General features: G+C 40.6%; 1 protein-coding gene across 2 annotated transcripts in view; it reads right to left on the reverse strand.

Moving 5' to 3' along the window:
• The window catches only part of STRN (striatin), a 574,950-nt gene that overhangs the window by 365,774 nt on the left and 185,042 nt on the right, over window positions 1–24,134 (reverse strand). For both annotated transcript variants that reach the window (XM_053711828.1, XM_053711827.1), the window contains exon 3: window positions 7,460–7,533. In XM_053711828.1, the coding sequence (XP_053567803.1) occupies window positions 7,460–7,533 (74 nt within the window). The remainder of the gene's footprint in view (window positions 1–7,459; window positions 7,534–24,134) is intronic.

The following is a 24,134-nucleotide window of genomic DNA, read 5'->3' on the forward strand; positions in this document are numbered from 1 at the left end:
TATCTCTCGAGATACAGATTTACGAGCCTGTAACATAGTATTAATCACGGAGTCAGAGAAACCTCTATGACCAAGAATCAAGCGTTCAATCTCCATACCTTTAAATTTAAGGATTTCAGATCCGGATGGAAAAAAGGACCTTGTGACAGAAGGTCTGGTCTTAACGGAAGAGTCCATGGCTGGCAAGATGCCATCCGGACAAGATCCGCATACCAAAACCTGTGAGGCCATGCCGGAGCTATTAGCAGAACAAACGAGCATTCCCTCAGAATCTTGGAGATTACTCTTGGAAGAAGAACTAGAGGCGGAAAGATATAGGCAGGATGATACTTCCAAGGAAGTGATAATGCATCCACTGCCTCCGCCTGAGGATCCCGGGATCTGGACAGATACCTGGGAAGTTTCTTGTTTAGATGAGAGGCCATCAGATCTATCTCTGGAAGCCCCCACAATTGAACAATCTGAAGAAATACCTCTGGGTGAAGAGACCATTCGCCCGGATGCAACGTTTGGCGACTGAGATAATCCGCTTCCCAATTGTCTACACCTGGGATATGAACCGCAGAGATTAGACAGGAGCTGGATTCCGCCCAAACCAAAATTCGAGATACTTCTTTCATAGCCAGAGGACTGTGAGTCCCTCCTTGATGATTGATGTATGCCACAGTTGTGACATTGTCTGTCTGAAAACAAAAGAACGATTCTCTCTTCAGAAGAGGCCAAAACTGAAGAGCTCTGAAAACTGCACGGAGTTCCAAGATATTGATCGGTAATCTCACCTCCTGAGATTCCCAAACTCCTTGTGCCGTCAGAGATCCCCACACAGCTCCCCAACCTGTGAGACTTGCATCTGTTGAAATTACAGTCCAGGTCGGAAGAACAAAAGAAGCCCCCTGAATTAAACGATGGTGATCTGTCCACCACGTTAGAGAGTGCCGAACAATCGGTTTTAAAGATATTAATTGATATATCTTCGTGTAATCCCTGCACCATTGGTTCAGCATACAGAGCTGAAGAGGTCGCATGTGAAAACGAGCAAAGGGGATCGCGTCCGATGCAGCAGTCATAAGACCTAGAATTTCCATGCATAAGGCTACCGAAGGGAATGATTGAGACTGAAGGTTTCGACAGGCTGTAATCAATTTTAGACGTCTCTTGTCTGTTAAAGACAAAGTCATGGACACTGAATCTATCTGGAAACCCAGAAAGGTTACCCTTGTTTGAGGAATCAAAGAACTTTTTGGTAAATTGATCCTCCAACCATGATCTTGAAGAAACAACACAAGTCGATTCGTATGAGACTCTGCTAAATGTAAAGACGGAGCAAGTACCAAGATATCGTCCAAATAAGGAAATACCACAATACCCTGTTCTCTGATTACAGACAGAAGGGCACCGAGAATCTTTGTGAAAATTCTTGGAGCTGTAGCAAGGCCAAACGGTAGAGCCACAAATTGGTAATGCTTGTCTAGAAAAGAGAATCTCAGGAACTGATAATGATCTGGATGAATTGGAATATGCAGATATGCATCCTGTAAATCTATTGTGGACATATAATTCCCTTGCTGAACAAAAGGCAATATAGTCCTTACAGTTACCATCTTGAACGTTGGTATCCTTACATAACGATTCAATAATTTTAGATCCAGAACTGGTCTGAAGGAATTCTCCTTCTTTGGTACAATGAAGAGATTTGAATAAAACCCCATCCCCTGTTCCGGAACTGGAACTGGCATAATTACTCCAGCCAACTCTAGATCTGAAACACAATTCAGAAATGCTTGAGCTTTCACTGGATTTACTGGGACATGGGAAAGAAAAAATCTCTTTGCAGGAGGTCTCATCTTGAAACCAATTCTGTACCCTTCTGAAACAATGTTCTGAATCCAAAGATTGTGAACAGAATTGATCCAAATTTCTTTGAAAAAACGTAACCTGCCCCCTACCAGCTGAACTGGAATGAGGGCCGTACCTTCATGTGAACTTAGAAGCAGGCTTTGCCTTTCTAGCAGGCTTGGATTTATTCCAGACTGGAGATGGTTTCCAAACTGAAACTGCTCCTGAGGACGAAGGATCAGGCTTTTGTTCTTTGTTGAAACGAAAGGAACGAAAACGATTGTTAGCCCTGTTTTTACCTTTAGACTTTTTATCCTGTGGTAAAAAAGTTCCTTTCCCACCAGTAACAGTTGAAATAATAGAATCCAACTGAGAACCAAATAATTTGTTTCCCTGGAAAGAAATGGAAAGTAGAGTTGATTTAGAAGCCATATCAGCATTCCAAGTCTTAAGCCATAAAGCTCTTCTGGCTAAGATAGCCAGAGACATAAATCTAACATCAACTCTAATAATATCAAAAATGGCATCACAGATGAAATTATTAGCATGCTGGAGAAGAATAATAATATCATGAGAATCACGATTTGTTACTTGTTGCGCTAGAGTTTCCAACCAAAAAGTTGAAGCTGCAGCAACATCAGCCAATGATATAGCAGGTCTAAGAAGATTACCTGAACATAGATAAGCTTTTCTTAGAAAAGATTCAATTTTTCTATCTAAAGGATCTTTAAACGAGGTACCATCTGACGTAGGAATGGTAGTACGTTTAGCAAGGGTAGAAATAGCCCCATCAACTTTAGGGATTTTGTCCCAAAATTCTAACCTGTCAGGCGGAACAGGATATAATTGCTTAAAACGTTTAGAAGGAGTAAATGAATTACCCAATTTATCCCATTCCTTAGCAATTACTGCAGAAATAGCATTAGGAACAGGAAAGACTTCTGGAATAACCGCAGGAGCTTTAAAAACCTTATCCAAACGTATAGAATTAGTATCAAGAGGACTAGAATCCTCTATTTCTAAAGCAATTAGTACTTCTTTAAGTAAAGAGCGAATAAATTCCATCTTAAATAAATATGAAGATTTATCAGCATCAATCTCTGAGACAGAATCCTCTGAACCAGAAGAGTCCAAAGAATCAGAATGATGGTGTTCATTTAAAAATTCATCTGTAGAGAGAGAAGATTTAAAAGACTTTTTACGTTTACTAGAAGGAGAAATAACAGACAAAGCCTTCTTTATGGATTCAGAAACAAAATCTCTTATGTTATCAGGAACATTCTGCACCTTAGATGTTGAGGGAACTGCAACAGGCAATGGTACATCACTAAAGGAAATATTATCTGCTTTAACAAGTTTGTCATGACAATTATTACAAACAACAGCTGGAGGAATAGCTACCAAAAGTTTACAGCAGATACACTTAGCTTTGGTAGATCCAGCAGGCAGTGGTTTTCCTGTAGTATCTTCTGGCTCAGATGCAACGTGAGACATCTTGCAATATGTAAGAGAAAAAACAACATATAAAGCAAAATAGATCAAATTCCTTATAAGACAGTTTCAGGAATGGGAAAAAAATGCCAAACATCAAGCTTCTAGCAACCAGAAGCAAATGAAAAATGAGACTGAAATAATGTGGAGACAAAAGCGACGCCCATATTTTTTGGCGCCAAATAAGACGCCCACATTATTTGGCGCCTAAATGCTTTTGTCGCCAAAAATGACGCCACATCCGGAACGCCGACATTTTTGGCGCAAAATAACGTCAAAAATGACGCAACTTCCGGCGACACGTATGACGCCGGAAACGGAAAAGAATTTTTGCGCCAAAAAAGTCCGCGCCAAGAATGACACAATAAAATGAAGCATTTTCAGCCCCCGCGAGCCTAACAGCCCACAGGGAAAAAAGTCAAATTTTTGAGGTAAGAAAAAATATGATAATTTAAAGCATAATCCCAAATATGAAACTGACTGTCTGGAAATAAGGAAAGTTGAACATTCTGAGTCAAGGCAAATAAATGTTTGAATACATATATTTAGAACTTTATAAATAAAGTGCCCAACCATAGCTTAGAGTGTCACAGAAAATAAGACTTACTTACCCCAGGACACTCATCTACATGTTTGTAGAAAGCCAAACCAGTACTGAAACGAGAATCAGTAGAGGAAATGGTAAATATAAGAGTATATCGTCGATCTGAAAAGGGAGGTAAGAGATGAATCTCTACGACCGATAACAGAGAACCTTATGAAATAGACCCCGTAGAAGGAGATCACTGCATTCAATAGGCAATACTCTCCTCACATCCCTCTGACATTCACTGCACGCTGAGAGGAAAACCGGGCTCCAACTTGCTGCGGAGCGCATATCAACGTAGAATCTAGCACAAACTTACTTCACCACCTCCCTTGGAGGCAAAGTTTGTAAAACTGATTTGTGGGTGTGGTGAGGGGTGTATTTATAGGCATTTTAAGGTTTGGGAAACTTTGCCCCTCCTGGTAGGAATGTATATCCCATACGTCACTAGCTCATGGACTCTTGTTAATTACATGAAAGAAATAAATAAGCTTTCCTTAGATAAGATTCAAGTTTCCTATCTAAAGGATCTTTAAAAGAAGTACTATCATCCGTAGGAATAGTAGTACGTTTAGCAAGAGTAGAAATAGCCCCATCAACTTTGGGGATCTTTTCCCAAAACTCAAATCTAACTTCTGGCAAAGGATACAATTTTTTAAACCTTGAAGAAGGAATAAAAGTACCACCAGGCTTATTCCATTCCTTAGAAATCATATCAGAAATAGCATCAGGAACTGGAAAAACCTCTGGAATAACCACAGGAGGTTTATAAACAGAATTTAAATGTTTACTAGTTTTAATATCAAGAGGACTAGTTTCCTCCATATCAAATGTAATTAACACTTCTTTTAACAAAGAACGAATATACTCCAATTTAAATAAATAAGAGGAATTATCAGTGTCAATATCTGAGGCAGGATCTTCTGAATCAGATAGATCCTCAGAGAAGGATAATTCAGTATGTTGCTGGTCATTTGAAATTTCATCAACCTTATGAGAAGTTTTAAAAGACCTTTTACGTTTATTAGAAGGCGGAATGGCAGACAAAGCCTTCTGAATAGAATCAGAAACAAATTCCTTTAAATTTACTGGTATCTCTTGTGTATTAGATGTCGAGGGAACAGCAACAGGTAATGAACTACTACTGATGGATACATTATCTGCATGTAAAAGTTTATCATGACAAACTATTACAAACCACAGCTGGAGGTATAACCTCCACAAGTTTACAACAAATGCACTTAGCTTTCGTAGAACTGTTATGAGGCCGCAGGGTTCCAACAGTGATTTCTAAGACAGGATCAGATTGAGACATCTTGCAAATGTAAGAAAAAAAAACAACATATAAAGCAAAATTATCAATTTCCTTATATGGCAGTTTCAGGAAAGGGAAAAAAATGCAAACAGAATAGCCCTCTGACATAGAAAAAGGCAAGAGGCAAATAGGAATGGGGTTTAAAATAATGAAAATATTTGGCGCCAAGCATGACGCACAACAAACAGAAAAATATTTTTTGGCGCCAAAAACGTCCGGAAACGACACTCGCGTCATAGATGACGCAACCTTGTGAAAGGACCCGGCGTCAACTAAGACGCCGGAAATGACAAATTTGCGTCAACAAACGTAACTTCGCGCCAAAAAAATCTTACGCCAAGAATGACGCAATAAACTTTAGCATTTTGCGCCCTCGCGAGCCTAATTCTGCCCGCGATTTAGAAAAATGACAGTCAATTGAAAAAAGACTACAACCCAGGTAAGAAATAAATTTCTAAAAAAATGCATTTCCCAGATATGAAACTGACAGTCTGCAAAAGGAAATATACTGAAACCTGAATCATGGCAAATATAAGTACAATACATATATTTAAAACTTTATATAAATACATAAAGTGCCAAACCATAGCTGAGAGTGTCTTAAGTAATGAAAACATACTTACCTGAAGACACCCATCCACATATAGCAGATAGCTAAACCAGTACTGAAACGGTTATCAGTAGAGGTAATGGAATATGAGAGTATATCGTCGATCTGAAAAGGGAGGTAGGAGATTAATCTCTACGACCGATAACAGAGAACCTATGAAATAGATCCCCGTGAGGAAAACCACTGCATTCAATAGGTGATACTCCCTTCACATCCCTCTGACATTCGCTGTACTCAGAGGAATTGGGCTTCAACAATGCTGAGAAGCGCATATCAACGTAGAAATCCTAGCACAAACTTACTTCACCCCCTCCATAGGAGGCAAAGTTTGTAAAACTGAATTGTGGGTGTGGTGAGGGGTGTATTTATAGGCATTTTGAGGTTTGGGAAACTTTGCCCCTCCTGGTAGGATTGTATATCCCATACATCACTAGCTCATGGACTCTTGCCAATTACATGAAAGAAAGGTGTTTTTTGTGTTTTTTATCACATGATTAAGGGGCATTGGCCACGAAGTGTCGTGTTTGTAAACCTACTCTGGATTTCTATACCAGGGCAGCAACATGTTTGGAAAACACAGCAAAGCCCACTTCACAAGTTCCTAACTGCTTTAACACCACCACTGCTCTACTGAAGAGACTTACATGGAGTACAGCTAGACCCAATCTTGAGAGGGAAAGATCAGAGCAAACCTACTCTTGCTTTCTAAAATAATAAAATCTTGATTGAAGATAAATTTTTTCTTCAGACACCAAAACTTCACCTCCTCCTTGCACCGAATGCAAAGAGAATGACTGGGGTTTGTGGGAAGGGAAGTGACACTTAACGGTTTAACTGTGGTGCTCTTTGCCTCCTCCTGCTGGCCAGGAGTGATATTCCCAACAGTAATTGATGACGTTGTGGACTCAAAACATCTAAAGAAAGAAAAACTTTCTTCCGTTAATATCGCTTTAGCTTGAAATGTACACCTCTCAAACAGTAAATTGTAATAATTTGTTGTGAACCTTGTGATTTTATAGGATGCTTTTTTTTTCACAATCTGTTTTTTTTTTTTTTTTTTTAAACAATGGGGCACTGATTAATATCCCTTTAAGTAGCAAGAATTTGTGATTCGAAAAATAGGACTGAAATATATTAACCCCATAATGACCAATGTACCCTGCACAGTTAAAGGGTTTATTAGACAAGATTTTCTGAAAGTGGCTAAGCTGCACTAGTACGGCATGCCTCACTTCCGTAGGCATGCAGATATAGTGTGATCTTGCCGATGTTGGCAAGACCTGCACTGTTTCCGAAGCCACATAAGTGGGTATATGAGAAATGGCCAATATGCAGGGTACATTAGTGGAAGTTAAGTACAGAATTATTCCCCCCCCCCCCCCCCAACAAAGTGTATAAACCGTGAAAATGGCTGATAGTGATTGCTTCATCATTGAAAATAGCTCATCTACTGCTAATAAAATGCAAATTATTAAAAAAAACAATGGATTGTGAACACCTAAATATCTTTGTGGTTGACTGCATTTTCACAATGGCAATATTTAAGTTACTTAGTTTAAAATATGAGCTTAATCAAATGTTTAAATCAGAAAAGCAATGCCAAATGAATTTAAGAACTTACCAGAATCATAATTTGGCGGCTTCATATCACCCAGATTCAATTCAGTCCCATATTTGAGCTTGTGAAATTTTGCCCTTAAAAAAAAATATATATATATAAAAAAAATAAAAAAATACCACCACAAATACCAATACTAATAGTAATAATTAAGTACTCATAAAAAAAAATCTAAAAAAATAAATAAAATTAAAATACTAAATAATAATAAAATCAACAAGAGCACCAAATGTTTGTGTTCGAATTTATAGTAAGAGAAAAAAACAAACAACATTCAAGCAATAAAAAAACATAATTTATGTAAGAACTTACCTGATAAATTCATTTCTTTCATATTAGCAAGAGTCCATGAGCTAGTGACGTATGGGATATACATTCCTACCAGGAGGGGCAAAGTTTCCAAAACCTCAAAATGCCTACAAATACACCCCTCACCACACCCACAATTCAGTTTAACGAATAGCCAAGAAGTGGGGTGATAAAAAAGTGCGAAAGCATATAAAATAAGGAATTGGAATAATTGTGCTTTATACAAAAATCATAACCACCACAAAAAAGGGTGGGCCTCATGGACTCTTGCTAATATGAAAGAAATGAATTTATCAGGTAAGTTCTTACATAAATTATGTTTTCTTTCATGTAATTAACAAGAGTCCATGAGCTAGTGACGTATGGGATAATGATTACCCAAGATGTGGATCTTTCCACGCAAGAGTCACTAGAGAGGGAGGGATAAAATAAAGACAGCCAATTCCTGCTGAAAATAATCCACACCCAAAATAAAGTTTAATGAAAAACATAAGCAGAAGATTCAAACTGAAACCGCTGCCTGAAGTACTTTTCTACCAAAAACTGCTTCAGAAGAAGAAAATACATCAAAATGGTAGAATTTAGTAAAAGTATGCAAAGAGGACCAAGTTGCTGCTTTGCAAATCTGATCAATCGAAGCTTCATTCCTAAACGCCCAGGAAGTAGAAACTGACCTAGTAGAATGAGCTGTAATCCTTTGAGGCGGAGTTTTACCCGACTCAACATAGGCAAGATGAATTAAAGATTTCAACCAAGATGCCAAAGAAATGGCAGAAGCTTTCTGGCCTTTTCTAGAACCGGAAAAGATAACAAATAAACTAGAAGTCATTCGGAAAGACTTAGTAGCTTCAACATAATATTTCAAAGCTCTAACAACATCCAAAGAATGTAACGATTTCTCCTTAGAATTCTTAGGATTAGGACATAATGAAGGAACCACAATTTCTCTACTAATGTTGTTGGAATTCACAACTTTAGGTAAAAATTCAAAAGAAGTTCGCAGCACTGCCTTATCCTGATGAAAAATCAGAAAAGGAGACTCACAAGAAAGAGCAGATAATTCAGAAACTCTTCTTGGCAGAAGAGATTGCCAAAAGGAACAAAACTTTCCAAGAAAGTAATTTAATGTCCAATGAATGCATAGGTTCAAACGGAGGAGCTTGAAGAGCCCCTAGAACCAAATTCAAACTCCAAGGAGGAGAAATTGACTTAATGACAGGTTTTATACGAACCAAAGCTTGTACAAAACAATGAATATCAGGAAGATTAGCAATCTTTCTGTGAAAAAGAACAGAAAGAGCAGAGATTTGTCCTTTCAAGGAACTTGCGGACAAACCTTTATCTAAACCATCCTGAAGAAACTGTAAAATTCTTGGAATTCTAAAAGAATGCCAAGAAAAATGATGAGAAAGACACCAAGAAATATAAGTCTTCCAGACTCTATAATATATCTCTCTGGATACAGATTTACGAGCCTGTAACATAGTATTAATCACAGAGTCAGAGAAACCTCTTTGACTAAGAATCAAGCGTTCAATCTCCATACCTTTAAATTTAAGGATTTGAGATCCTGATGGAAAAAAGGACCTTGCGACAGAAGGTCTGGTCGTAGCGGAAGAGTCCACGGATGGCAAGAGGCCATCCGGACAAGATCCGCATACCAAAACCTGTGAGGCCATGCCGGAGCTACCAGCAGAACAAACGAGCATTCCTTCAGAATCTTGGAGATTACTCTTGGAAGAAGAACTAGAGGCGGAAAAATATAGGCAGGATGATACTTCCAAGGAAGTGACAATGCATCCACTGCTTCCGCTTGAGGATCCCTGGATCTGGACAGATACCTGGGAAGTTTCTTGTTTAGATGAGAGGCCATCAGATCTATTTCTGGAAGTCCCCACATTTGAACAATCTGAAGAAATACCTCTGGGTGAAGAGACCATTCGCCCGGATGTAACGTTTGGCGACTGAGATAATCCGCTTCCCAATTGTCTATACCTGGGATATGAACCGCAGAGATTAGACAGGAGCTGGATTCCGCCCAAACCAGAATTCGAGATACTTCTTTCATAGCCAGAGGACTGTGAGTCCCTCATTGATGATTGATGTATGCCACAGTTGTGACATTGTCTGTCTGAAAACAAATTAACGATTCTCTCTTCAGAAGAGGCCAAGACTGAAGAGCTCTGAAAATTGCACGGAGTTCCAAAATATTGATCGGTAATCTCACCTCCTGAGATTCCCAAACTCCTTGTGCCGTCAGAGATCCCCACACAGCTCCCCAACCTGTGAGACTTGCATCTGTTGAAATTACAGTCCAGGTCGGAAGCACAAAAGAAGCCCCCTGAATTAAACGATGGTGATCTGTCCACCACGTTAGAGAGTGTCGTACAATCGGTTTTAAAGATATTAATTGAGATATCTTTGTGTAATCCCTGCACCATTGATTCAGCATACAGAGCTGAAGAGGTCGCATGTGAAAACGAGCAAAGGGGATAGCGTCCGATGCAGCAGTCATAAGACCTAGAATTTCCATGCATAAGGCTACCGAAGGGAATGATTGTGACTGAAGGTTTCGACAAGCTGAAATCAATTTTAGACGTCTCTTGTCTGTTAAAGACAGAGTCATGGACACTGAATCTATCTGGAAACCCAGAAAAGTTACCCTTGACTGAGGAATCAATGAACTTTTTGGTAAATTGATCCTCCAACCATGATCTTGAAGAAACAACACAAGTCGATTCGTATGAGATTCTGCTAAATGTAAAGACTGAGCAAGTACCAAGATATCGTCCAAATAAGGAAATACCACAATACCCTGTTCTCTGATTACAGACAGAAGGGCACCGAGAACTTTTGTAAAAATTCTTGGAGCTGTAGCTAGGCCAAACGGCAGAGCCACAAACTGGTAATGCTTGTCCAGAAAAGAGAATCTCAGGAACTGATAATGATCTGGATGAATCGGAATATGCAGATAAGCATCCTGTAAATCTATTGTGGACATATAATGCCCTTGCTGAACAAAAGGCAAGATAGTCCTTACAGTTACCATTTTGAACGTTGGTATCCTTACATAACGATTCAATATTTTTAGATCCAGAACTGGTCTGAAGGAATTCTCCTTCTTTGGTACAATGAAGAGATTTGAATAAAACCCCATCCCCTGTTCCAGAACTGGAACTGGCATAATTACTCCAGCCAACTCTAGATCTGAAACACAATTCAGAAATGCTTGAGCTTTCACTGGATTTACTGGGACACGGGAAAGAAAAAATCTCTTTGCAGGAGGTCTCATCTTGAAACCAATTCTGTACCCTTCTGAAACAATGTTCTGAATCCAAAGATTGTGAACAGAATTGATCCAAATTTCTTTGAAAAAACGTAACCTGCCCCCTACCAGCTGAGCTGGAATGAGGGCCGCACCTTCATGTGGACTTAGAAGCAGGCTTTGCCTTTCTAGAAGGCTTGGATTTATTCCAGACTGGAGATGGTTTCCAAACTGAAACTGCTCCTGAGGATGAAGGATCAGGCTTTTGTTCTTTGTTGAAACGAAAGGAACGAAAACGATTATTAGCCCTGTTTTTACCCTTAGATTTTTTATCCTGTGGTAAAAAAGTTCCTTTCCCACCAGTAACAGTTGAGATAATGGAATCCAACTGAGAACCAAATAATTTGTTACCCTGGAAAGAAATGGAAAGTAGAGTTGATTTAGAAGCCATATCAGCATTCCAAGTTTTAAGCCATAAAGCTCTTCTAGCTAAAATAGCTAGAGACATAAACCTGACATCAACTCTGATAATATCAAAAATGGCATCACAGATAAAATTATTAGCATGCTGAAGAAGAATAATAATATTATGAGAATCATGATCTGTTACTTGTTGCGCTAAAGTCTCCAACCAAAAAGTTGAAGCTGCAGCAACATCAGCCAAATATATAGCAGGTCTAAGAAGATTACCTGAACACAGATGAGCTTTTCTTAGAAAGGATTCAATTTTCCTATCTAAAGGATCTTTAAACGAAGTACCATCTGACGTAGGAATAGTAGTACGTTTAGCAAGGGTAGAAATAGCCCCATCAACTTTAGGGATTTTGTCTCAAAATTCTAATCTGTTAGACGGCACAGGATATAATTGCTTAAAACGTTTAGAAGGAGTAAATGAATTACCCAATTTATCCCATTCTCTGGAAATTACTTCAGAAATAGCATTAGGAACAGGAAAAACTTCTGGAATAACCACAGGAGATTTAAACACCTTATCTAAACGTTTAGAATTAGTATCAAGAGGACCAGAATCCTCTATTTCTAAAGCAATTAGTACTTCTTTAAGTAAAGAACGAATAAATTCCATTTTAAATAAATATGAAGATTTATCAGCATCAATCTCTGAGACAGAATCCTCTGAACCAGAAGAGTCATCAGAATCAGAATGATGATGTTCATTTAAAAATTCATCTGTAGAGAGAGAAGTTTTAAAAGATTTTTTATGTTTACTAGAAGGAGAAATAACAGACACAGCCTTCTTGATGGATTCAGAAACAAAATCTCTTATGTTATCAGGAACATTCTGCACCTTAGATGTTGAGGGAACTGCAACAGGCAATGGTACATTACTAAAGGAAATATTATCTGCTTTAACAAGTTTGTCATGACAATTAATACAAACAACAGCCGGAGGAATAGCTACCAAAAGTTTACAGCAGATACACTTAGCTTTGGTAGTTCCAGCACTAGACAGCGATTTTCCTGAAGTATCTTCTGACTCAGATGCAACGTGAGACATCTTGCAATATGTAAGAGAAAAAAACAACATATAAAGCAAAATTGATCAAATTCCTTAAATGACAGTTTCAGGAATGGGAAAAAATGCCAATAAACAAGCTTCTAGTAACCAGAAGCAAAGAAAAAATCAGACTGAAATAATGTGGAGACAAAAGCGACGCCCATATTTTTTGGCGCCAAATAATACGCCCACATTGTTTGGCGCCTAAATGCTTTTTGGCGCCAAAAATGAAGCCACATACGGAATGCCGACATTTTTGGCGCAAAAGGACGTCAAAAAATGACGTAACTTCCGGCGACACGTATGACGCCGGAAACAGAAAAGATTTTTTGCGCCAAAAAAGTCAGCGTCAAGAATGACGCAATAAAATGAAGCATTTTCAGCCCCCGCGAGCCTAACAGCCCACAGGGAAAAAAAGTCAAATTTTTAAGGTAAGAAAAAATGATTGATTCAAACGCATTATCCCAAATATGAAACTGACTGTCTGAAAATAAGGAATGTTGAACATTCTGAGTCAAGGCAAATAAATGTTTGAATACATATATTTAGAACTTTATAAATAAAGTGCCCAACCATAGCTTAGAGTGTCACAGAAAATAAGATTTACTTACCCCAGGACACTCATCTACACGTTTGTAGAAAGCCAAACCAGTACTGAAACGAAAATCAGCAGAGGTAATGGTATATAAATAAGAGTATATCGTCGATCTGAAAAGGGAGGTAAGAGATGAATCTCTACGACCGATAACAGAGAACCTATGAAATAGACCCCGTAGAAGGAGATCACTGCATTCAAATAGGCAATACTCTCCTCACATCCCTCTGACATTCACTGCACGCTGAGAGGAAAACCGGGCTCCAACTTGCTGCGGAGCGCATATCAACGTAGAATCTAGCACAAACTTACTTCACCACCTCCATAGGAGGCAAAGTTTGTAAAACTGAATTGTGGGTGTGGTGAGGGGTGTATTTGTAGGCATTTTGAGGTTTGGGAAACTTTGCCCCTCCTGGTAGGAATGTATATCCCATACGTCACTAGCTCATGGACTCTTGCTAATTACATGAAAGAAACTAAAACTTGCTTCCATGAAATCATTTTTGAATCGATTATTTTTCCTGTTAACAATGGGCCCTAATTTTGAATGCCTTGTCACTTTAAAATAGGTTAGATTCTCAATTACTATAGAGACTGACCTGCCTTACATAGAAAATATGTCAATTTAGGGAACTGGTATATCAAAGCTTATTATACTATAAAACACCAACAGTGTTGGTGAACAAATCTATAAAATCAAACACAAAAAGTATAATGTACAACTTCTCACACACACATTTCTGGAGTTCCTTTGTTTTTTGTTTTTAGTGAACGTCACCTAAACAGTACTTCAATCAATGAGATTGGAAACTGCTAAAACAATTAGAAATTTAGCTTCACAATATAGTTGCTCATTGTTCTTGCTCCAAGTCCACTGTCCAGTGCCTCAGGGTGTCAACATACAAACTTCTAACTACCATACACGGAAAAGCAGTTTCCGAACTGTATTGAAACACCCTTCTTCAGAGAATCGGATGTAACAAGCCAGTGAAACAACAAGTGCCACAAACACTTCTACTTCATAGCATATATAGACAGATGTGCTTTCTTCTCCACTAGGAATCATCTATAAAAATATTGCATTCAATTAAAATCATGAGCCAAGTATAGTAGCAAGTTGGTAAGCCAAAAAAGTAAATTTATGTTTACCGGATAAATTAATTTCTTCTACGATACGACGAGTCCACGGATTTCATCTTTACTTGTGGGATATTAACCTCCTGCTAACTGAAAGTGGCAAAGAGCACCACAGCAGAGCTGTATATATAGCTACTCCCTTCCCTCCACCCCCAGTCATTCGACCGAAGGTTTAGGAAGAGAAAGGAAAAGCTAAAAGGTGCAGAGGTAACTGAAGTTATACAAAATAAAATAAAATCTAAATCTGTCTGAAATTGACAGGGAGGGCCGTGGACTCGTCGTATTGAAGAAGAAATTAATTTATCAGGTAAGCATAAATTTACTTTTCTTCTACAAGATACAAGGAGTCCACGGATTTCATCCTTACTTGTGGGATACAATACCAAAGCTACAGGACACGGATGAAACGGGAGGGACAAGACAGAAACCTAAACAGAAGGCACCACTGCTTGAAGAACATTTCTCCCAAAAACAGCTTCAGAAGAAGCAAAAGTATCAAATTTGTAAAATTTGGAAAAAGTATGAAGAGACGACCAAGTCGCAGCCTTGCAAATCTGCTCAACAGAAACATTGTTTTTAAAAGCCCATGTGGAAGCCACAGCCCTAGTAGAATGAGCCGTAATTCTTTCAGGAGGCTGCTGTCCAGCAGTCTCATATGCCAGGCGGATGATACTCCTCAGCCAAAAAGAAAGAGGTAGCCGTAGCTTTCTGACCCCTTCGTTTTCCAGAATAAACAATGAATAATGAAGATGATTGACGGAAATCCTTAGTTGCCTGCAAGTAAAACTTCAAGGCACGGACCACGTCCAGGTTATGTAACAGACGCTCCTTCTTAGAAGGAGGATTAGGACACAAGGAAGGAACAACAATTTCCTGATTAATATTCTTATTTGAAACAACCTTAGGAAGGAATCCAGGTTTGGTACGCAAAACCACCTTATCAGAATGAAAAGGAAATGTATGCTTACCTGATAAATTGATTTCTTCTACGATACGACGAGTCCACGGATTTCATCCTTACTTGTGGGATATTATCCTCCTGCTAACAGAAAGTGGCAAAGAGCACCACAGCAGAGCTGTATATATAGCTCCTCCCTTCCCCTCTACCCCAGTCATTCAACCGAAGGCTATAGGAAGAGAAAGGAAAAGCTAAAAGGTGCAGAGGTGACTGAAGTTATAAATAATAGAAAACAATCTGTCTAAAATTGACAGGGAGGGCCGTGGACTCGTCGTATCATAGAAGAAATCAATTTATCAGGTAAGCATAAATTTCCTTTTCTTCTACAAGATATGACGAGTCCACGGATTTCATCCCTACTTGTGGAATACAAATACCAAAGCAACAGGACACGGATGAAAGGGAGGGACAAGACAGAGACCTAAATGGAAGGCACCACTGCTTGAAAAACTTTCCTCCCAAAAACAGCCTCAGAAGAAGCAAAAGTATCAAATTTGTAAAATTTAGAAAAAGTATGAAGAGACGACCAAGTCGCAGCTTTACAAATCTGATCAACAGATGCATCATTTTTAAAAGCCCATGTGGAAGCCACAGCCCTAGTAGAATGAGCCGTAATTCTTTCAGGAGGCTGCTGTCCAGCAGTCTCATATGCCAGGCGGATGATACTTCTCAGCCAAAAAGAAACAGGTAGCCGAAGCTTTCTGACCCCTACGCTTTCCAGAATAAACAATGAAGATGATTGACGGAAATCCTTAGTTGATTGTAAGTAAAACTTTAAGGCACGGACCACGTCCAAGTTATGTAACAGACGCTCCTTCTTGGAAGGATTAGGACACAATGAAGGAACAATAATTTCCTGATTATTATTCTTATTTGAAACAACGTTAGGAAGAAATCCAGGTTTGGTACGTCAAACCACCTTATCAGAATGAAAAATGATATAAGGTGAATCACACTGTAATGCTGAAAGCTCTGAAACTCGTCGAGCAGAAGAAATAAAAACCAAAAACAGAACTTTCCAAGATAATAACTTTATATCTATGGAATGTAAAGGTTCAAACGGAACCCCTTGAAGAACTTGAAGAACTAAATTCAAACTCCAGGGAGGAGTAATTGGTCTAAATACAGGCTTAATTCTGGTTAGAGCCTGACAAAAAGGCTGAACATCTGGCACATCTGCCAAACGCTTGTGAAACAAAATTAACAACGCTGAAATTTGCCCCTTTAAGGAACTCGCTGATAAGCCTTTCTCCAATCCTTCTTGGAGAAAAGACAGAATCCTAGAAATCCTAACTTTACTCCATGAGTAGCCCTTGGATTCACACCAATAAAGATATTTACGCCATATCTTATGATAGATTTTTCTAGTGACAAGCTTTCTAGCCTGTATCAAAGTACTGAAAACAGAATCAGAGAATCCTCGCTTCGATAAAATCAAGCGTTCAATCTCCACGCAGTCAGATGCAGAGAAGTTAGATTTGGATGTTGGAAAGGACCTTGAATGAGAAGGTCCGGTCTCAAAGGAAGTTTCCACGGCGGTAGCGAAGACATGTCCACTAGATCCGCATACCAAGTCCTGCGTGGCCACGCAGGTGCTTATCAGGATCATCGAAGCTCTCTCCTATTTGATTCGAGCAATCACGCGTGGGAGGAGAGGAAACGGCGGAAACACATAAGCTAGCCTGAACAACCAAGGTACTGCCAAGGCATCTATCAGTTCGGCCTGAGGATCCCTTGACTGGGATCCGTATCTTGGAAGTTTGGCATTCTGACGAGATGCCATCAAATCCAATTCCGGTCTGCCCCATCTGAGAATCAATGAGGCAAATACCTCCGGGTGAAGTTCCCACTCCACCGGATGGTCTGTCGACTTAGAAAATCTGCTTCCCAGTTCTCTGCCCCTGGGATGTAGATCGCTGACAGATGACAAGAGTGGGCCTCTGCCCAACTGATTATCTTGGATACTTCTATCATCGCTAAGGAACTCCTTGTTCCCCCCTGATGATTGACATACGCCACAGTCGTTATGTTGTCCGACTGAAATCTGATGAACTTGGCGAAGCCAACTGAGGCCACGCCTGAAGTGCATTGAATATTGCTCTCAGTTCCAAAATATTGATTGGAAGTAGAGACTCCACCTGAGTCCAAACACCCTGAGCCTTCAGGGAGTTCCAAACTGCACCCCAGCCCAGAAGGCTGGGATCTGTTGTCACTATCACCCACAAGGGTTTGCGGAAACAAGTCCCCTGGGACAGATGATCTGGCGACAACCACCAAAGGAGAGAGTTTCTGGTCTCTTGAACCAGAATTATATTTGGAGATAAATCTGCATAATCTCCATTCCACTGACCGAGCATGCACAGTTGCAGTGGTCTGAGATGAAAGCGAGCAAACGGAACGATGTCCATTGCCGCTACCATTAATCCGATTACCTCCATACACTGAGCCACTGATGGCCGAGGAATGGACAGAAATGCTCGGCAAGAATTAAAAATCTTTGATTTTCTGACCTCCATCAGAAATACTTTCATGGCTACCGAGTATATCAGAGTTCCCAAGAAAGGAACCCTTGTCTGTGGAATAAGTGAACTCTTCTCTTTGTTCACCTTCCAGTCGTGTGTTCTCAGAAAAGACAACACTGTGTCCGTGTGAGATTTTGTCAGATATTTTGACGCCTGAATCAGAATATCATCCAGATAAGGCGCCACCGCTATCCCTTGCAGTCTGAAAACCGCCAAAAGAGACCCTGGAACCTTTGTGAAGATTCTGGGTCCTGTGGCAAACCCGAAAGGAAGAGCCCCAAACTGATAATGTTTGTCGAAGAAGGCAAACCTTAGAAATTTGTTTAGACACTTGAGGTCCAAAATGAGTCTGAACGTTCCCTCTTTTTTGGGGAGCACAAATAGGTTCGAGTAAAACCCATGTCATTGTTCCAATTTTGGAACAGGACAGATTACTCCCATAGTAAAAAGGTCTTTTACACAGCGTAAGAACGCCTCTCTCTTTATCTGGTTTGCAGATAATTTTGAAAGATGAAATCTCCCTCTTGGGAGAAAATCCTTGAATTCCAATTGATAACCGTGGGTCACTATTTCTAGTGCCCAGGAATCCTGAACATCTCTTGCCCAAGCCTGAGCAAAGAAAGAAAGTCTGCACCCTACTAGATCCGGTCCCGGATCGGGGGCCACCCCTTCATGCTGTCTTAGGACCAGCAGTGGATTTTTTGGATTGTTTACCCTTATTCCAGTTCTGATTGGGTCTCCAGACTGACTTAGATTGGGAAAAATTCCCTTCCTTGCTTTGTGGAAGAAGAAGAAGCGGGGGGTCCTCCTTTAAAGTTCCGAAAGGAACGAAAAACATAATTTATGCTTACCTGATAAATTCCTTTCTCCTGTAGTGTAGTCAGTCCACGGGTCATCCATTACTTATGGGATATTAACTCCTCCCCAACAGGAAGTGCAAGAGGATCACCCAAGCAGAGCTGCTATATAGCTCCTCCCCTCTATGTCACACCCAGTCATTCGACCGAAAACCAAACGAGAAAGGAGAAACTATAGGGTGCAGTGGTGACTGGAGTATAATTTAAAAATTTAGACCTGCCATAAAAAACAGGGCGGGCCGTGGACTGACTACACTACAGGAGAAAGGAATTTATCAGGTAAGCATAAATTATGTTTTCTCCTGTTAAGTGTAGTCAGTCCACGGGTCATCCATTACTTATGGGATACCAATACCAAAGCTAAAGTACACGGATGACGGGAGGGACAGGCAGGATCTTTATACGGAAGGAACCACTGCCTGAAGAACCTTTCTCCCAAAAACAGCCTCCGAAGAAGCAAAAGTGTCAAATTTGTAAAATTTGGAAAAAGTATGAAGAGAAGACCAAGTTGCAGCCTTGCAAATCTGTTCAACAGAGGCCTCATTCTTAAAGGCCCAAGTGGAAGCCACAGCTCTAGTAGAATGAGCTGTAATCCTTTCAGGAGGTTGCTGTCCGGCAGTCTCATAGGCTAAACGTATCATGCTACGAAGCCAAAAGGATACAGAGGTAGCAGATGCTTTTTGACCTCTCCTCTGTCCAGAATAAACGACAAACAGGGAAGAAGTTTGGCGAAAATCTTTAGTTGCCTGTAAATAAAATTTCAGGGCACGGACTACGTCTAGATTGTGCAGAAGTCGTTCCTTCTTTGAAGAAGGGTTAGGGCACAATGATGGAACAACAATCTCTTGATTTATATTCTTGTTAGTGACTACCTTAGGTAAGAACCCAGGTTTAGTACGCAGAACTACCTTATCTGAATGAAAAATCAGATAAGGAGAATCACAATGTAAGGCTGATAACTCAGAGACTCTACGAGCCGAGGAAATAGCCATTAGAAACAGAACTTTCCAAGATAACAGCTTGATATCAATGGAATGAAGGGGTTCAAACGGAACACCCTGTAAAACGTTAAGAACTAAATTTAAGCTCCACGGTGGAGCTACAGTCTTAAACACAGGCTTAATCCTAGCCAAAGCCTGACAAAAAGCCTGAACGTCTGGAACTTCTGACAGACGTTTGTGTAAAAGGATGGACAGAGCTGAGATCTGTCCCTTTAAAGAACTTGCAGATAAACCCTTTTCTAAACCTTCTTGTAGAAAAGACAATATCCTAGGAATCCTAACCTTACTCCATGAGTAGCTCTTGGATTCAAACCAGTGTAAGTATTTACGCCATATCTTATGGTAAATTTTCCTGGTAACAGGTTTCCTAGCCTGTATTAAGGTATCAATTACTGACTCCGAAAATTCACGCTTTGATAAAATCAAGCGTTCAATTTCCATGCAGACAGCTTCAGAGAAATTAGATTTTGATGTTTGAAAGGACCCTGAATTAGAAGGTCCAGTCTCAGAGGCAGAGACCAAGGTGGACAGGATGACATGTCCACTAGATCTGCATACCAGGTCCTGCGTGGCTATTAGAATCACCGATGCTTTCTCCTGTTTGATCCTGGCAATCAAACGAGGAAGCATCGGGAAAGGTGGAAACACATAAGCCATCCTGAAGGTCCAAGGTGCTGTCAAGGCATATATCAGGACCGCTCCCGGGTCCCTGGACCTGGACCCGTAACAAGGAAGCTTGGCGTTCTGGCGAGACGCCATGAGATCCATATCTGGTTTGCCCCAACGTCGAAGTATTTGGGCAAAGACCTCCGGATGAAGTTCCCACTCCCCCGGATGAAAAGTCTGGCGACTTAGGAAATCCGCCTCCCAGTTCTCCACTCCTGGGATGTGGATCGCTGACAGGTGGCAAGAGTGAGACTTTGCCCAGCGAATTATCTTTGATACTTCCATCATCGCTAGGGAACTCCTTGTCCCTCCCTGATGCTTGATGTAAGCCACAGTCGTGATGTTGTCCGACTGAAACCTGATGAACCTCAGAGTTGCTAACTGAGGCCAAGCCAGAAGGGCATTGAGAACTGCTCTCAATTCCAGAATGTTTATTGGAAGGAGACTCTCCTCTTGAGTCCATGATCCCTGAGCCTTCAGGGAATTCCAGACAGCGCCCCAACCTAGTAAGCTGGCGTCTGTTGTTACAATTGTCCAGTCTGGCCTGCTGAAGGGCATCCCCCTGGACAGATGTGGCCGAGAAAGCCACCATAGAAGAGAATCTCTGGTCTCTTGATCCAGATTCAGCGTAGGGGACAAATCTGAGTAACCCCCATTCCACTGACTTAGCATGCACAATTGCAGCGGTCTGAGGTGCAGGCGTGCAAAAGGAACTATGTCCATTGCCGCTACCATTAAGCCGATTACCTCCATGCATTGAGCCACTGACGGGTGTTGAATGGAATGAAGGACACGGCAAGCATTTAGAAGCTTTGTTAACCTGTCCTCTGTCAGGTAAATTTTCATTTCTACAGAATCTATAAGAGTCCCCAAGAAGGGAACTCTTGTGAGTGGTAAGAGAGAACTCTTCTCCTCGTTCACTTTCCACCCATGCGACCTTAGAAATGCCAGTACTAACTCTGTATGAGACTTGGCAGTTTGGAAGCTTGACGCTTGTATCAGAATGTCGTCTAGGTACGGAGCTACCGAAATTCCTCGCGGTCTTAGTACCGCCAGAAGAGAGCCCAGAACCTTTGTAAAGATTCTTGGAGCCGTAGCCAACCCGAAGGGAAGAGCTACAAACTGGTAATGCCTGTCTAGGAAGGCAAACATTAGATACCGGTAATGTTCTCTATGAATCGGTATGTGAAGGTAAGCATCCTTTAAATCCACTGTGGTCATGTACTGACCTCTTTGGATCATGGGTAAGATTGTCCGAATAGTTTCCATTTTGAACGATGGAACTCTTAGGAATTTGTTTAGGATCTTTAAATCCAATATTGGTCTGAAGGTTCCCTCTTTTTTGGGAACCACAAACAGATGAGTAAAACCCTTGTCCGTGTTCCGACCGCGGAACTGGGTGGATCACTCCCATTAGTAAAAGGTCTTGTACACAGCGTAGAAACGCCTCTTTCTTTATCTGGTTTGTTGACAACCTTGAAAGGTGAAATCTCCCTTGTGGAGGAGAAGCTTTGAAGTCCAGAAGATATCCCTGAGATATGATCTCCAACGCCCAGGGATCCTGGACATCTCTTGCCCAAGCCTGGGCGAAGAGAGAGAGTCTGCCCCCCACTAGATCCATTTCCGGATCGGGGGCCCTCACTTCATGCTGTCTTAGGGGCAGCAGCAGGTTTTCTGGCCTGCTTGCCCTTGTTCCAGGTCTGGTTAGGTTTCCAGCCTTGTCTGTAGCGAGCAACAGCTCCTTCCTGTTTTGGAGCAGAGGAAGTTGATGCTGCTCCTGCCTTGAAGTTACGAAAGGCACGAAAATTAGACTGTCTAGCCCTAGGTTTGGCTCTGTCTTGAGGCAGGGCATGGCCTTTACCTCCCGTAATATCAGCGATAATTTCTTTCAAACTGGGCCCGAATAAAGTCTGCCCCTTGAAAGGTATGTTAAGTAATTTCGATTTAGAAGTTACATCAGCTGACCAGGATTTTAGCCACAGCGCTCTGCGTGCCTGAATGGCGAATCCGGAATTCTTAGCCGTAAGTTTAGTTAAATGTACTACGGCATCAGAAATAAATGAATTAGCTAGCTTAAGGGTTTTAAGCTTGTGTGAAATCTCATCTAATGGCGCTGAGTCAAGGGTCTCTTCCAGAGACTCAAACCAAAATGCTGCCGCAGCCGTGACAGGCGCAATGCATGCAAGGGGTTGTAATATAAAACCTTGTTGAACAAACAATTTATTAAGGTAACCCTCTAACTTTTTATCCATTGGATCTGAAAAGGCACAACTATCCTCCACCGGGATAGTGGTACGCTTAGCTAAAGTAGAAACTGCTCCCTCCACCTTAGGGACCGTTTGCCATAAGTCCCGTGTGGTGGCGTCTATTGGAAACATTTTTCTGAATATAGGAGGGGGTGAGAAAGGCACACCGGGTCTATCCCACTCCTTAGTAACAATTTCAGTAAGTCTCTTAGGTATAGGAAAAACGTCAGTACTCGTCGGTACCGCAAAATATTTATCCAACCTACACATTTTCTCTGGGATTGCAACTGTGTTACAATCATTCAGAGCCGCTAACACCTCCCCTAGTAATACACGGAGGTTTTCCAGCTTAAACTTAAAATTTGAAATGTCTGAATCCAGTTTATTTGGATTAGATCCGTCACCCGCAGAATGAAGCTCTCCGTCCTCATGCTCTGCAAATTGTGACGCAGTATCAGACATGGCCCTAGCATTATCAGCGTACTCTGTTCTCATCCCAGAGTTATCTCGTTTACCCCTAAGTTCTGGCAATTTAGACAAAACTTCAGTCATAACATTAGCCATGTCTTGTAGAGTGATTTGTAATGGCCGCCCTGATGTACTTGGCGTTACAATATCACGCACCTCCTGAGCGGGAGATGCAGGTACTGACACGTGAGGCAAGTTAGTCGGCATAACTTCCCCCTCGTTGTCTGGTGAATGTTGCTTAACATGTACAGATTGACTTTTATTTAAAGTAGCATCAATGCAATTAGTACATAAATTTCTATTGGGCTCCACCTTGGCTTTTGAACATATTGCACAAAGAGATTCCTCTGTGTCAGACATGTTTAAACAAACTAGCAATTAGACTAGCAAGCTTGGAAATACTTTTCAACTAAATTTACAAGCAATATGTAAAACGTTACTGTGCCTTTAAGAAGCACACAAAAACTGTCACAGTTGAATAACAATGAACCGGATTAGTTATAGAAACCAAATTTAGCAAAGGATTGCACTCATTAGCAATCGATGATTAACCCTTAATAACAGAAAAAACGGATAACAATTGAAAATATAAGCGTTTTTATCACAGTCAAAGCACAGTCTCACAGGTCTGCTGTGAGCGATTACCTCCCTCAAAACTAGTTTTGAAGACCCCTGAGCTCTGTGGAGACGTCCTGGATCATGCAGGGAGAAAAAGGCAGACTGTGACTGAATTTCTGATGCGTAGTAAAAGCGCCAAAATAGGCCCCTCCCACTCACACTACAACAGTGAGGGAAGCTCAGTAAACTGTTTTAATTTAAAACAAACGACAGCCATGTGGAAAATAACGCCCAAAACAATTTTTCACCAAGTACCTCAGATAATTAAACGATTTAACATGCCAGCAAACGTTTAAAATCTGATTTATGAAATGTCATTAAAAGCCTGCTGCTAGTCGCTCACACTGCAAGTTAGGCTAAAAGTTATATGCATACAGTATTTTCCCAGTAAAGTGCCATTCCCCAGAAATACTTAAGTGTAAACATATATACATATCAGCCTGATACCAGTTGCTACTACTGCATTTAAGGCTGTACTTACATTATATCGGTATTAGCAGTATTTTCTCAGTCAATTCCA

Source organism: Bombina bombina, chromosome 4 (genome assembly GCF_027579735.1).
Source record: "Bombina bombina isolate aBomBom1 chromosome 4, aBomBom1.pri, whole genome shotgun sequence".
Classification (NCBI taxonomy): domain Eukaryota; kingdom Metazoa; phylum Chordata; class Amphibia; order Anura; family Bombinatoridae; genus Bombina; species Bombina bombina.